The sequence below is a fragment of the Lolium perenne genome, chromosome 4 (genome assembly GCF_019359855.2).
Source record: "Lolium perenne isolate Kyuss_39 chromosome 4, Kyuss_2.0, whole genome shotgun sequence".
NCBI classification, from domain to species: Eukaryota; Viridiplantae; Streptophyta; class Magnoliopsida; order Poales; family Poaceae; genus Lolium; species Lolium perenne.
Window position 1 is genome coordinate 283,310,993 of NC_067247.2, and position 13,589 is coordinate 283,324,581.

Sequence of the window (13,589 nt, forward strand, 5' to 3'; positions counted from 1 at the left end):
TCCTATGTTTTTCCTATCCTTTAAATCAAAGGAGCCCTAAAATCATCGGCAACAGAGAAGGGCGCGTGGTTAATTGCAGTCTTCTCACTGACGTGGATAGTTCATCGGCAACATTGCCGACGTGGTGCACAACCCACATCGGAAACCGGAAACTATAATGCTCTGGTCGCATCGGCAACACTTGTGGTATTCGCCCGTTGCATATGCATATCCTATGTTTAATAGCACCACATATTTCTTTTGCAATACAATTACATATTCATAGCGCAAGCAGAAACATGATTTCGACAACATCTTTCATTCATAATGTAAACAACACATGAAAGATATGGTAACCTTTAATACATATTGCACAGCTCAATCACAAGCACTAGTATATAGCAATTTCATTCATAACTACCCGGTTTTAATCTTTTCTTTGCTGTTTGTATCAAATACTAACCTCAAATAAATCTCTATCACCACCCAAGTTTACCACAATCTGATCATAAAAATATGAATTTAAGCGCTCCACAAGATCTTCCTAGTCAAGGCTGTATATATCTTTGTAGTTTCTTCCTGTTTCAACTGTTCAAGCTTATACTGGTATCGATCGGGAGTATCATTATATCAATGGTCATTATGTTACCAGTCATCTAATGACCTGCTCCCTGGCATAGCAAGGAAATGTCTACAAAAATAACAGCCATTGGAGATACTAAAGGAAGACTTGAATAACACTGTGTACATGAAAATAAGAAGAGTGCAGAAAATACTGGATCATGGGGCGCAGTAAAGAAGAGAGCAAAAATATGGATCAAGTACAAGTTAAAGTAGGGGGGGGGTATTTTCCTGGACAGCTCTATGGTGACACTTGCATTGGCCAGCGATCTGAATCTTAAACGTTTGAAGATAGCAACGAACTGTTTGGAGGTTGCTAACGAAATAACAGTTCACGGTCACTGCGCTGGATAAAGGAAGGTATGGGAATATTGTTAAGGAATGTGACCACTCGGTTCATCAATTTAATGAGTTAGAGCATCTCCAGTCCAGTTGCCGTCTCCCAAAACCAAAGCGTCCCCCGAAGGGTTTTGGAGCGTGCCGAACAAAAAAACATTCCTAGCCGCGTCTCTCGAAGCCTCTTTTTGTCCAGCGCGGTTCGATACGGTGTCCGGCGCCCCGAGCCCGTCCCCGCAACACAGGGGACGCTCCGCGCACGCCGGACACAACGAAAAACGAGGCGAGACGTGGCAGGACCGACGCATCAGCGGCACATTCAAGTTTGGACCTAACCGTCGCTACCTCGCGAGTGAAGTTACTATCGCGCAGTGACACACGACCGAAGCGTCGCAGCTTTGCCTTAATGGCGACGGAGGGGCAGGCGAGACGTCTTGTCGGTGCTGCGCAGCCTCCACGCATCGCCGGCGTTCGCACGCCACCGCGCGTTCCCGCCGCTTCTGGCCTCTTCCCGACGTCGGCGTCTATAAAAGGCCCTCCCGACTCAATGGCAGCCACCACAGCCGCCGGCACCCCTTTCTCCGCCACAAGCACAGCCCTCGTCGCTCGAACACCACTGCGCAATGACGAACCGCCCCGGCGCCGGCCAGTTCCATCCACTGCCGTCTCCCCCACCACCACCTCCACCACCGGATTCGCAGTTCGGCATCGCCGCCATCGCGGAGGAAGAGTCGCCGCGGCACTGGGCGGAGCTTTGGCGTGCACAGCGGCGGCATCGGCGGGAGGCAATCGAGCAGCGGGAGCGTCAGCAGGGTGAGGCGGCGGCGTCAGCAGTGGGAGACCCTGCAGCTAAGGAGAACGCGGCGTGGGAGGAGGTGGCGCTGGCGGACACCATTGCGGCGTTCGACGCCGCCACGGCGGAAGAGGCGCGACGACGCCGGACGGAGGAGATGGTCGAGCGGTGGTGTGCAGAGTGGCGGCACCAGCGGATGGAGGGGGAGGCGCAGTACCGTGAGCGGCAGCGCCAGGAGGCGGAGCGGCGGGAGCACGCGGAAGCGCGGCGGGAGGCGGAGCGGCAGCGCCAGGAGGCGAAGCGGCGGCAGCGGGAGGAGAATCGGCTGGTGATCGAGGAGGCAGAGCGGCTGGAGTTCCAGGAGGCGCGCCGGCGACAGGAGCGCTAAGCCAGCGTCGATTGGAGGCGCGCCAGCAGAAGGGGTGGGAGGAGCTTACACTGCGGCGGTTGCAGCGGGAGGAGACACAGTGTCAATGTGAAGTCTACGAGGCGCGACATTTGGCGGAGATGCAGCTCCGGCTACAGAGGCAGAAGTTGGATCACCGTCAGCGGCGGGAGGAGCTGGAGCAGTTGCTGCGTCAGGAGGCGGTGGCCGCGGATAGAGCCATCTATTTGACGTTCGTGGTGGAGAGAGCAGCGGGGGATCGACGACGAAGGAGCTGCGGAGAGACCAGGGGAGAGAGAGCATGGGAGAGAGCTCTAGTCAATCGTCCACCTCCACAGAGCCAGGTGGCCAGTAGGTAGTAGGCTAAAAATAAGCAGGCTTCAAATGGCATCCGGGGTCGAGGAATGAATAATGTTTTACTGGAATTTGCCCGAAAATATTATTCATTCCTCGATATTGAATGACATTAAAGTGAAACTCTAAGTATAAATATGTAGTTTGTGTAAAAAAAAATTCTATCGGGACTGCATGTTTGGGAGCGCCGGTGTGGGAACTGCTCCCCCAAATAGAGGATGCAGTACCGGCGTCTCCCAAACAGAGGTGCCGGATCCTCTGCCGGTGACTATTTGGGAGGCGCCGGTGGAGATGCTCTTATCAGTTATTAGAATACAATCATGGGAGCTGCACAGCTCTCCTTATCCACAACATGAGAGATATCCTCATGTATATACATAGTAGCTAAGAACATAGTATGTACCTTATACAAGTGGTCATGGGCCTATGCTACGAGCTACGTTACCGTCAGTGTTCATTGCTTGCCAACGTAAAACTCTAATGGAACAATAACCGAGCATACAGTCGGCAAGCCAGGAGTTGCCGGGAGTCATATTTGTGGCTCTCTCCATGTGCCTCATCCAGAGTAATTTGGTTTTGTAGGCTTCTCACGAATTAGGCTCCTCCTATCTGGGAATCTCGGGTCAACTGGCTGACCAAACAGCTAGGCAAGGTCAGCTTTGAGCTTGCCATATCAGTTCCGATCCCTACTTTCTGATCGGCGGGGCTGGGGTAGCTCGAGCACGATGAGGAAGAAACTCCTCTCTGACTCCCTGATGTACTGAACATCGCCACCCATCAATTTGAGGATTTTCCTGCACACGCTTAGCCCAATGCCTTCTTGGGTTGTCCAGCGGGCCTTGCTGAACATGTCTTGGACAATGTCTGGGGGGAGGCCCTCACCAGGACAGGCAAATCTGGAGAGACATATCAAGGTCAGCAGGAGTTGTTACTGTACAACATTGCAATAGAAGTAGAATTCTGTGGTAACAAGATTAGCCGAAGATAATCCTTTTATCCTACTGCTCAACTGCAGTGCTGATAAAACGAGAGAGTAGCAAGTGGCAGTGGGTACAACAAATATGCTTGCTATGGACTGGAATCATAATTTGCTTCTTCTTTGCCTGAGGTAAAGCAGGCAGCAGCCAGGAGCCACTAGCAGCAATATGTTTCTGAAAACTTCATTGTTTTCATATAGTTCTCTGCAGCCTATTGAATTTATTGCTACTATGTGAGAACCAGTTCTTTTTTAGGAATGGCATATGCAATCAGATGCAGCATAATGATTCTGCATATACTCCTACAGATCTTAGGCATAAAAAATGTTATCTTCATTAGTAGCTACTCCCTCCTTGCCAAAATGTAGTGTATATAAGAAATTTTAAGTCAAATGACATAAAGTTTGACCAAGTATGTAGGAAAAAATATCAACATCTAGAATGCCAAATCAATGCCATTAGATTCCTCCTGATGCAAATTTTCATATGGTATACATTTGGTATCGTAGATGTAGATAATTTTATCAAAAAACTTGGTCAAAGTTAATATCGTTTGATTTAAAAAAAATCTTATATGCACTACATTGTGGCAAGGAGGGAGCATGATAGAAAACCGTGAATGTGATATTAGACTTCGGTTGAAGGGTGGGATGGAGTTATATACTTCTATTACATGTTACCAGGTTTCTAATATCCTAAAACTAGGTCGAGCTTATTATACTTCTCTACTGTGACTGGAAACTGCAAGGCAAATTACCTACAGATCTTGGGCTATTCAATTAAAATGAAAAGTGGGCGCTACCAAAAGTTATGCACAGCTATATACAATTGTTAGATATATTGAGAAAACATAGTTTTCTGTCAGACTCGGATAAACGATGTTTTTTCCGTGTAGTTGCAGCCTTGCAACTGTTCTTCGGTCAAGATAACAATTGATTCAAGGGGTCCCTTGATCCAGTTGCCACACTCAAATATGAATGTTGTGAAATCTTCCATTCCATGTGAGTTGTTTGTTATCGACCATAGGCGATGAAAAACCTGATGATCATGGCATATTGTGTGTAATCTAGCACTAAACAAACCATTAATTAACATAGCAAAGATGGAGTTTATATGGTCAGTGTGTTACTTTTGTGTGTGTTATAGTAGCAATGTAGCATGTACTGGTGTTGTTTATTCATTTGCATTAATGTGCTCATCTTAAACGTTTGTCTGAAGAAAGCAAAGTGGAGTATTTGTTTCTACGATGCTTGAAGAATGTGTGAGAGGGACGCCAAAGGTCGTAGGTGGGCAATTGTAGCACCCTGCACCCCAACGGTCTCATATCCGACGAGCTAACCCTAGGTGTGCTTCCGCGACATAGCTCCCCTTCTCTGCGCCAACTCAGATATACTATTGTGCTACTACTAAGAACCGGTAAACACAAGTTACGGCCTTGATTTCCCTTACCTGTGCTACTGGTCAGAACATACAAAGAGTTCATATGAGTCACTTATAACTCTTATGGTGCAAATTATTACGCCAATAAAATGCTCAACTCTCTCTAGGGTTTCAATCTGTTTTCTCCAAATTCAACATCTCTGCTTAGTAATACCAAGACCGCTAAAAAATACCACCGTATTATGGAATATAGAGGAAATATAGGTCTATTGGAGTGCTCTTGAAGAAAATATTTATTCTTTTTGGTGATATCTTGTGTTGCTGCAGGCTCTGAGGCGGCATGCCACAGAAGCTAACACAACACAATTCGTTATGTATCATAAAGTGGTTTATGTGAACAAGCATCGCTCATGAATACGCCTCTAATTTCTCTGCTCCCGGATACGTCTTCATTATATCTTGGTTATAATTGAGCGGTCGCGGCAACGAGTGCCTTTCCCTTCTAGTATGCTTGCTATGCCAGTACAATTAAGAGATATATATGTAATCCCTCCGTTCCATATTAGTTGTCGCTGATTTGGATGTATTATATAATAAAACTCAATGACCGTCGTTAAGATATAAGTAAATATGCTAGAAATTCCTAGAAACAAGCAAACACCCATCCATTGATGGGGTAGACCTTTGTTATGATTAACAAACCATAGCAAATGGATGGAATCAATGAGCATAGACTGCATGACCCACAGACCTCATGCTAAATCTGTGACCTCCTACGTAGCTCCACAACCTTCATAATACTCCCTCCATCCCAAAATAAGTGACTCGGTTTTTCTAGATACAGATGTATCCACACATCGAAATTCCGTATCCAGACAAAACCGAGTCACTTATTTTGGGACAGAGGAAGTATAATCTAATGAAGCTATCTTCCAGAACTATGATGCTATTTGGGCATCTTATATAGATTGTAATCTTTCCTAATATAATATAATGAAGCTACCTCACTAAACTATGATGGATTTTTTAAGGCTCCTAACTATGATGCTAGTTGTGAGGCCAAAACGATATCATGTAGCTTGGCAGCTTGTGACTTGAGGCTGGATGTGAGTCATTTAGCACGAACACTCATTTTTCCTTCTCTTCACCTCTTTCACTCTCATTAGAAACAAAATAACTCCCTCCGATGGAGTACATGAATTACAAACTGAAATCTGAATCCTGCTAATTCGTTTAAGAACTTTCCAAATTTTTATACCTTCGTGTGCGCGAAGCATTAAATCTATGCATGCCAGCTCGATCTCTTTTATCATATTTGCATCTAAAACAAATACACAGAAGAAACAAGATATAGATCTGCAGTATATCTACATCGACGCCAGTAGTTCAGTTATAAGAGCATCTACGCTAGCATAAGAACATGAGTTTGACAGATAAGGGATCATGGGCCTCATCCTCATCTTTCTAACCGAAGGGCTCAAATATGAAGTTGAACCTTAATGCTTAAATCAGACTGTATTAAAATCCAGTTTTTAGGCAAACCAGACCCCATGACTACTATTTCATCCTGCAGTGGGTCAATTATCTTTTAACACTTAAACACTATCTGTTGCATAACTCATTGATTGAATAAGAATTCATTGTCCCATGAAATTTTGTGGCTTTCAGGTGATGTTAATTCACATGCACGATGGCTACAGATATACATCTCACCGAAAACCTGAATATTTCCTACAACATCATGTTCTTATGTTTTACGTCCCTAATAACCTACACACTTACGTCTACGACAATGCCACCTGCCCACCTCTCCCATTCCTCACACGTCGCCTCCTTTCTATCTATACAGAAAACTCTGTCAAATGTATTGTCGTTAGTAGCTAATTTGTGTTATCCTGGAGCGCTATTTTATTTTACATTTTCATGAGAAAAATACAATGTTGCGGGTACACCGCCAAGGAGCGATGCTTGTCCGGCCATGGTGACAGAAATGAGAAGAAGAGAAGGTTGGGGATGGAGATTAGATCTTCGCTAGTTTATTCTCATTCATTGGATAATCATATAGGGTGAATGGTCCTTTTTATGGGAAAGACTTGACTTGACGCCTAAGAATAGAATCCCAACTATCCTAACTAAGTAGCCTTCCATGTGTTTTATCTCTAATGGGCTAAGGGCTGAGATCCATAACTCTGATACTATTATATAATAATTAAAGCATAACCCAAATAAAAATTGTAAGGAATACAATTGTGTTCCTAATTTCCTAGTGTTTGTACGTAAATCATGAATCAGTCCTAATAACCACATGCAGTAAGGCACAACTATACCAAACACCTGACCAATTCAAAATTTTAAGTACGAGTAATATTCAAACAAAGATATCCCTCTAAGAAGTAATATATCATCTTGTATGTTGCAAAGAGATATGAAGGCAGCTAACCTGAAGAGGAAGAGCATTGTTTCTGTTCCATCAGAATTCTGTTTTACGTTTGGTCTGACTTGTATCTCTACCCAGCCGTTTTCAGTTGGAGCAAACCGCACCATGCTTAGCAAAAAGTCAGACAAAACTTGCTGGATTCTATATTGGTCACCATATGCCCAGGCTTCTTTGATTTCATCAGGGATATCTCGAATAAGTTGTAAATCTCTTTCTCTCAGCAATATCATCACTTGGCTGACAACAGCATTCATAACATTTCCAAGTGAAAATTCACCTTTGTCCAGCACTAAAGAGCTGTGAAACAAGCAAAAACAGAACTAATCAATTATTCGTTAACCAACTGCTAAGATGTAGGTCAAACATAACAAAAGAGGGGTAAAAAGAAAGGTGAGATAATGCTTCTAGCTACACGCCAGTGAATCTAATTGCACCGAGTAATTAACAAATGAAAAAATAGGGTACACAGAGTTGTGAGTTCATATCCAGAATGATATTCATATTAGTTTGTGTTTGAACTTCAAAGAGTGATGTGGATGATTTTGCATGCCACAAGTCAGGAGACATCCTTGGGGGAAAAATGGTGCACATCCATTGTCCATTAATAAAAGCTGAGATGATTGACCAACTACGAAAGGCAACGAAAAGTATATCTGAAGTTTCATACAATGTAGTGTGGCATCTGCAAACATGGTTACTAAGTTTATACTAGGATACTACCATGGAAAAGAATGCTTGGCAACAACTTCTTGCACTGTTGGAATTATGTGAGCTGCGGGGTTAACTTTGAGGTTTTGTAGGATGTGATTAAGTCATAAGGATATTCATTTAGTTTGGACATGATCCTAGGTTCCTAGTATGGTATTTGAAGTAGCAATACTAAGAATCCAGGCAGTACCGCAGTACCACCAAAGTATTTTGAAACGTTGCCGAGGTAAAATAAGTACACAGTGAGATAGATGCCACGGAGGCAAGGATGGTATTAGTTAACTGCGATTAAGAGTTCATGTGCACCGAAATAATTACACTTCAGAGAAGTGCAAAGACATTGGACCGGATTTGTCACTGTCTGATGTATTTCTCTAATTCCTTTATCTTTGTTAAATGCCTAAACAAATAAAATTAATGCAAGTTGATGTTCAAATAATTACTAATCCAGGCACATGTTACGTAAGGGACACACTCACATATATTATGATCCACACATGGAAGTTAAAATGGATAATAACAGAATACTGACCCGTCCTCAATACTTTGGAGGCTGGCATCCTTTACAATCTTGGACATCTGTTTTTCACAAGCAGTGCTAGTTTCAAGAAACTGCCTCTGGTCATCCTTTAAATCAGTCATCTCTAAAAGGGAGTTTGTAAATCGGATACCGCTGAGAGGGTTTTTTATCTCCTGGCAAATGTAAGCCAACTCCTTCATCCTGGCATAGCACTTCTTTTCTTGTTGTCTCTGAATCTCAAAGGCTTGCTGTAACTCAGGGCTTGCAATCTGCAAGAAGCAAAAGGCACCTATGGTCTCACCATCCATTTTGTTCCTTGTGTTTGCAGTCAATAAGGCCTGTACATATTTGCCATTCTTGTCGAAAAATGAAAAGGGTAGCTTCTCAGAATCCTGCCCTCCTATAGCATTGTGAAGGACAATCATGAACTTTGTCAATGCATCTGGGCCCTTGAGTCGGCAACAATTTCCAAATACCTCCCCAACCAGAAGCTTACCAACAACTTCTCCTTTTGACCAACCCGTGAGTTTTTCCATTGCCGTGTTCCATTCAGAGCAACAAATATTCTCATCTGAAGCAAATATCGGGGGTATTAGAGGATTGGGGTTGTGTACAATAGACTTGTAATCCCCTTGTATGTTGACAAATTTATCCATGACCACCTTTTGCCCTGTGATATCTTGGCCAACGAAACAAACCCCAACAATATTTTTAGTGTAATCCCTACTAGAGCAGGCGTTAACAATAACAAAAATCGGTCCTTTAGATTGCTCCGGCCCAAATGTCTTTAGCTTTATCTCCACATTTTTTTCTTCCTCGCCTGCACAAGAAACGAGATCACAATAATCATTATCCAGCCCAACATTTCCCCTTCAAGATAAGGTAAGTTGACTGTGTGTATAGACCAGGTAACTTACAATACGATAAACAGTATAGAAAATAGCATTTACTTCGGGGCAACTGCTCCCACCTTTGATATACCTACTAAATGAATTTTACATATTTTCGTTTTGAATATATTTAAATACTACTGCAACAAAATACTTTCATGCCAATGCATGAAAATTGTCCAGCAAGTAATACTGCAAATTATTCGTGCTGAAAATAAATCAAGTCACGGGCAACCAAATTAGCAAGACTTATAGTAAGGGATACCTCTTAAAGCTTGTGAGAGTAGCTTCTCAACTATTTCCTCAGATTCACTAAAGATAAGATCTTTTACTAATGATTTTCCCATGGCTTCCTCAACTGTGAGGCCGGTCAGCTCAGCAACTTTTGCATTCCATCCATTTATACATCCATCAGTATCAACTGCAAAGATGGGTACTGTAGCCGTCTCGATCAACCGAACCATCTCCCTTGCTACCGAGCTCAGCTCATCTATTCCCCGCAACTCTAGTTCCCCAAGCTGGACGTGACCATTGACAATGGCTTTTGAGTTACTAGTGCCCTCTCCTGCATCTCTGAAGGAGTCCCGCAATATGAGCTGCAGCGAATGTATTGCATCCATCTCAGCATTCTCCCAAGGTAAGCTCCTACTCTTCACCACTTCAAGGAATGCCTTGAATGATGACCGTGGGTGCATTCGCTGCCCATCATCCTTATCCTCCGGATGATGCTTTGCACCACCCCATTTTATCTCCTTCGCCGTGTGTGACCGGAACCAAAACAAATAATCGCTCGGCGTGATATAAGCTACTGCCATTCCGCACACTGCATCCCCTAATTCAGTAGCACCAGGGTATCCTGCATCAGCCAGGCTATCTGTGCTGAGCCCTGTGGAGTCTCCGTGGCAAACGGTCAACCACTTGATGATGTCCTTAATCTGAGCTTCCGTTGGAGTGATACCAAGTGGGTAGTACTTCCCGTGGTAGTAGAGCGCAGCACCATCACACTTGACAAGGTCCATTGTGCTTGGGCTCTGTGTGACAATGCCAGTTGGTGAATCCCTGAGTAGCATGTCACACAGCAGCGTCTGTGTTCTAAGAATGTGTTTCTCTGACATTTGATGTGCAAGCTGCAGCTCCATGTTGAGCTGCAGGCCAAAGGCCTGCATGAGGAACTCGCACGCATACCGCAGCGGGAAAGGGATGCAGCGCGGAGACGTGTGGTGGCACACGACCAACCCCCACAACTTCATCGCCGACGGCACAGCGCCCCGCCCCATGTTGTGCTCATCCTCCCCGCCACTACTGATGATGACTGCCATGACGAGGGATGCAATGGACCCCATGTTTGCCATGTACTGCGCATGGCACCCGTGCGGGGAGCGCAGAGTGGAGCCAACCAAGCAGAGTGGCTGCGGCATTGCAGGGTCCTGGATGACCCTCACGGGAGCTGCGTGGCAATCAGCAATCATCCGCACACGGTTTTGCCTGAAGAGAAAGCGCGATGCCTGCGGGATGTCAGTGGCAGGGTAATGCAAACCGAGGTAGGGCTCGAGGTCGGCACGGCGGCTCTCGGCGAGGACTTCCCCGTGCTCGTCGTCGTGGAATTTGTAGACCATGACGCGGTCGTAGCCCGTGAGCTCGCGGACGTGCTCGACGACGGTGTCGCAGAGGAGCCTGACGTCCCCGCCAGGGAGCGCCTGGAGGCGGGAGATGGCGCGGACGGCGAGCTTCTGGGACTGGACGGCGCCAGCTATGGAGACAGCGGGGTCCTCGGTGCGGGCGGGCTCGAGGTCGATGACGACGCCGACGTCGATGCGGTGGAGGATGGCGTAGAAGGGCCTGTTGGTGACCCTGGCGTGGATCCAGAGCGGGTTGAGCAGCGAGATCTCGCGGGCGGCGAAGGCGCGCTCGAGGAGGACGCCGGAGGAGGGGATGAAGAGGAGGCGCGCGTCGGAGCCGAGGGAGACGGGGGAGGGCGCGGCGGAGGAGTCGAGCGACGGGACGGAGTGGTGGGGCGACAGGTCGAGCAGGTCGGCGGCGTTCTCGGAGTAGGCGAGGAGGCGGAAGGAGGAGTCGTCGGCGACGGCGAGCGTGCAGCCGAAGGGCTGGATGTGGCCGCCGCGCTGGATGCGGGAGAGGTAGGCGGCGATCTGCTGCTCGGAGGAGGGCGTGGGCGGCGCGAGCAGCGACTGGGAGTAGTCGAAGCTGCGGCCCGACGCGCCCGACTGCTCGAACACGGCGTGGAGGCCGGCGTCGAGGGTGTACTGCGCCACGGCCTTGGAGACGGACTCCGTGGCGGCGGCGCTCCCGGCCGCGCCTCCTCCGCCCCCTCCCCCTCCGGCGCGGGACGTGCTCCCGCCCGAGGACTGCGTGTGGTGTTGGTGCGGCGGGGCGGGACGCGCGGAGGACGGGGAGCGCGTGGGCGTGGGCGTGGGCGTGGCGCGGCTGCCAGAGGCCATGGCGACGGCGGCGGGGTGGGGGTGGGGGAGACAGGACCGGATTAGGCGGCCGCGTCCGCTTGCGCCGAGCTCGTCCTCACGGCAGTACGGTTACTGGAGACATTGTTTGGGAGCTTGGGAGTGGGAGGATAAAAAGATGGGAGCGACTCGATTTACAGAGGATAGTTGAGGGAGCGAGCTGAGTCGATGACGATGCGATGGCTGGAAAGGGAAGGGTCTCGGAGGATAGAAAAGAGTGTGCTCTGCTCTCGAGCTCAAGATGACGACAACTGCTGTGAAGCTTAGCTAGATATCTTCCCACTATTTTTTTTGTATATTTAGAAATACTTTTTGCTAGGTCCACCAATAATTATAAGTTAGCTCTAGCTCAGACTCTAAAACTGTTTTTTTTTTTTTTGCGAAACACAGTAACAGCCGCCGATTTTTTCGATAAGGGTCGTTTTATTACTCAAAAAGATAAAAGCCAACTACTATGACACTCTGTTGGCTTCAATTCTCCTACTATGCAGCCACCCATGTTGGGAAATAAACTTTGTGGCCGTGTTCTCCAATCGTGTAGACACCTCCATAAAGAGATCGCGATCCTCCAAACGTTGAAGTGGCGACCATGAACGGAGCAAAGCCGTACACCGGTAGATGACCTGCATAAGAGAAGAATTTTTGTCATTAAAAATCTTGTCATTCCTACATAGCCAAAGCGATCATGCAATCGCAATCACTGTCACTCTTATAATCGTTTTGTACCTAGAATCCACCTCATTAAGCCAATTGCCAAAAATGTTTGCAATGCTACGGGGAGGATATAAGGTAGAACCTATCTGAATGATTGACCATATAGATCTAGCAACACGACAGTCGAAGAAAAGGTGTTTTATTGTCTCTTCCTCGTGACAAAACACACATTTTGTACAACCTTGCCAGTTGCGCTTAACAAGGTTATCTTTAGTAAGAATCACACATCTACGAAGATATCATGCAAAGACCTTTGTTTTGAGAGGTATCTTCATCTTCCAGATGGATTTATTATTTAAAACCGGTTGTGTAGATAGGCATTGAGCTTTGTACATGGAGCTAACCGAAAATATGCCATTTTTGGTGAGACTCCAACGGAATTCATCCGTCCCTGAACCAACTAGATAGAACCTAACCGCTGAAGCAGTTCATTCCAGGAATCTAGCCGAGGACCGACAAGATCACGCATGAACGTCATAGAGGGGGGAGAAGATTCCATCACCTTCTGCAAAGTATCCCCTTTGTGACGAACAATAGTGTACAAGGCCGGATACTGTTCACGAAGAGTGGTTGTTCCCAACCATATATCCTCCCAGAAACGTATCTCCGCCCCATTCTTAATGGAGAAGGACCCAAATGGGAAAAAGTACTTCTTTGTTGCCATTATGCCGGCCCAAAAGTGTGAATCTCCAGGTTTCCACAGAACCTGGGATATCGCCTTTGAGCCAACGTACTTTTTCCGCAAAAGTTGTTGACATACCCCATCCTCTGTTAACAACCTGGCTAGCCATTTACCGAGCAAAGCCCTGTTCTTAACTTCAAGATCGTGAACACCAAGTCCACCTTGATCTTTTGGACGACATACAACACTTCATTTAGTTAACCGGTATTTTTTCTTCTCACTATCCCCTTGCCAAAAGAATCTTGACCAGAAATAGTCCAATCTATGCAAGACTCCTTTTGGTAACTGGAAGAAATAAATCATATACAGTACCATGTTTGTGAGTACCGAATTAAT

At 46.3% G+C, this 13,589-nt stretch overlaps 1 protein-coding gene across 1 annotated transcript; it reads right to left on the minus strand.

Annotated features, from left to right (window-relative positions):
- Nucleotides 1-2,772: 2,772 nt before the first annotated feature.
- LOC127295580 (phytochrome B) lies at nucleotides 2,773-12,046 on the minus strand. The gene is made up of 4 exons (XM_051325548.2): nucleotides 9,646-12,046; nucleotides 8,503-9,310; nucleotides 7,266-7,559; nucleotides 2,773-3,364 (listed from the first exon to the last, which is right to left on the minus strand). Exons 1-4 carry the CDS (start codon nucleotides 11,837-11,839, stop codon nucleotides 3,142-3,144), a joined length of 3,519 nt encoding a protein of 1,172 aa, XP_051181508.1. The 5' UTR covers nucleotides 11,840-12,046; the 3' UTR covers nucleotides 2,773-3,141.
- Between the last annotated feature and the right edge of the window lie 1,543 nt (nucleotides 12,047-13,589).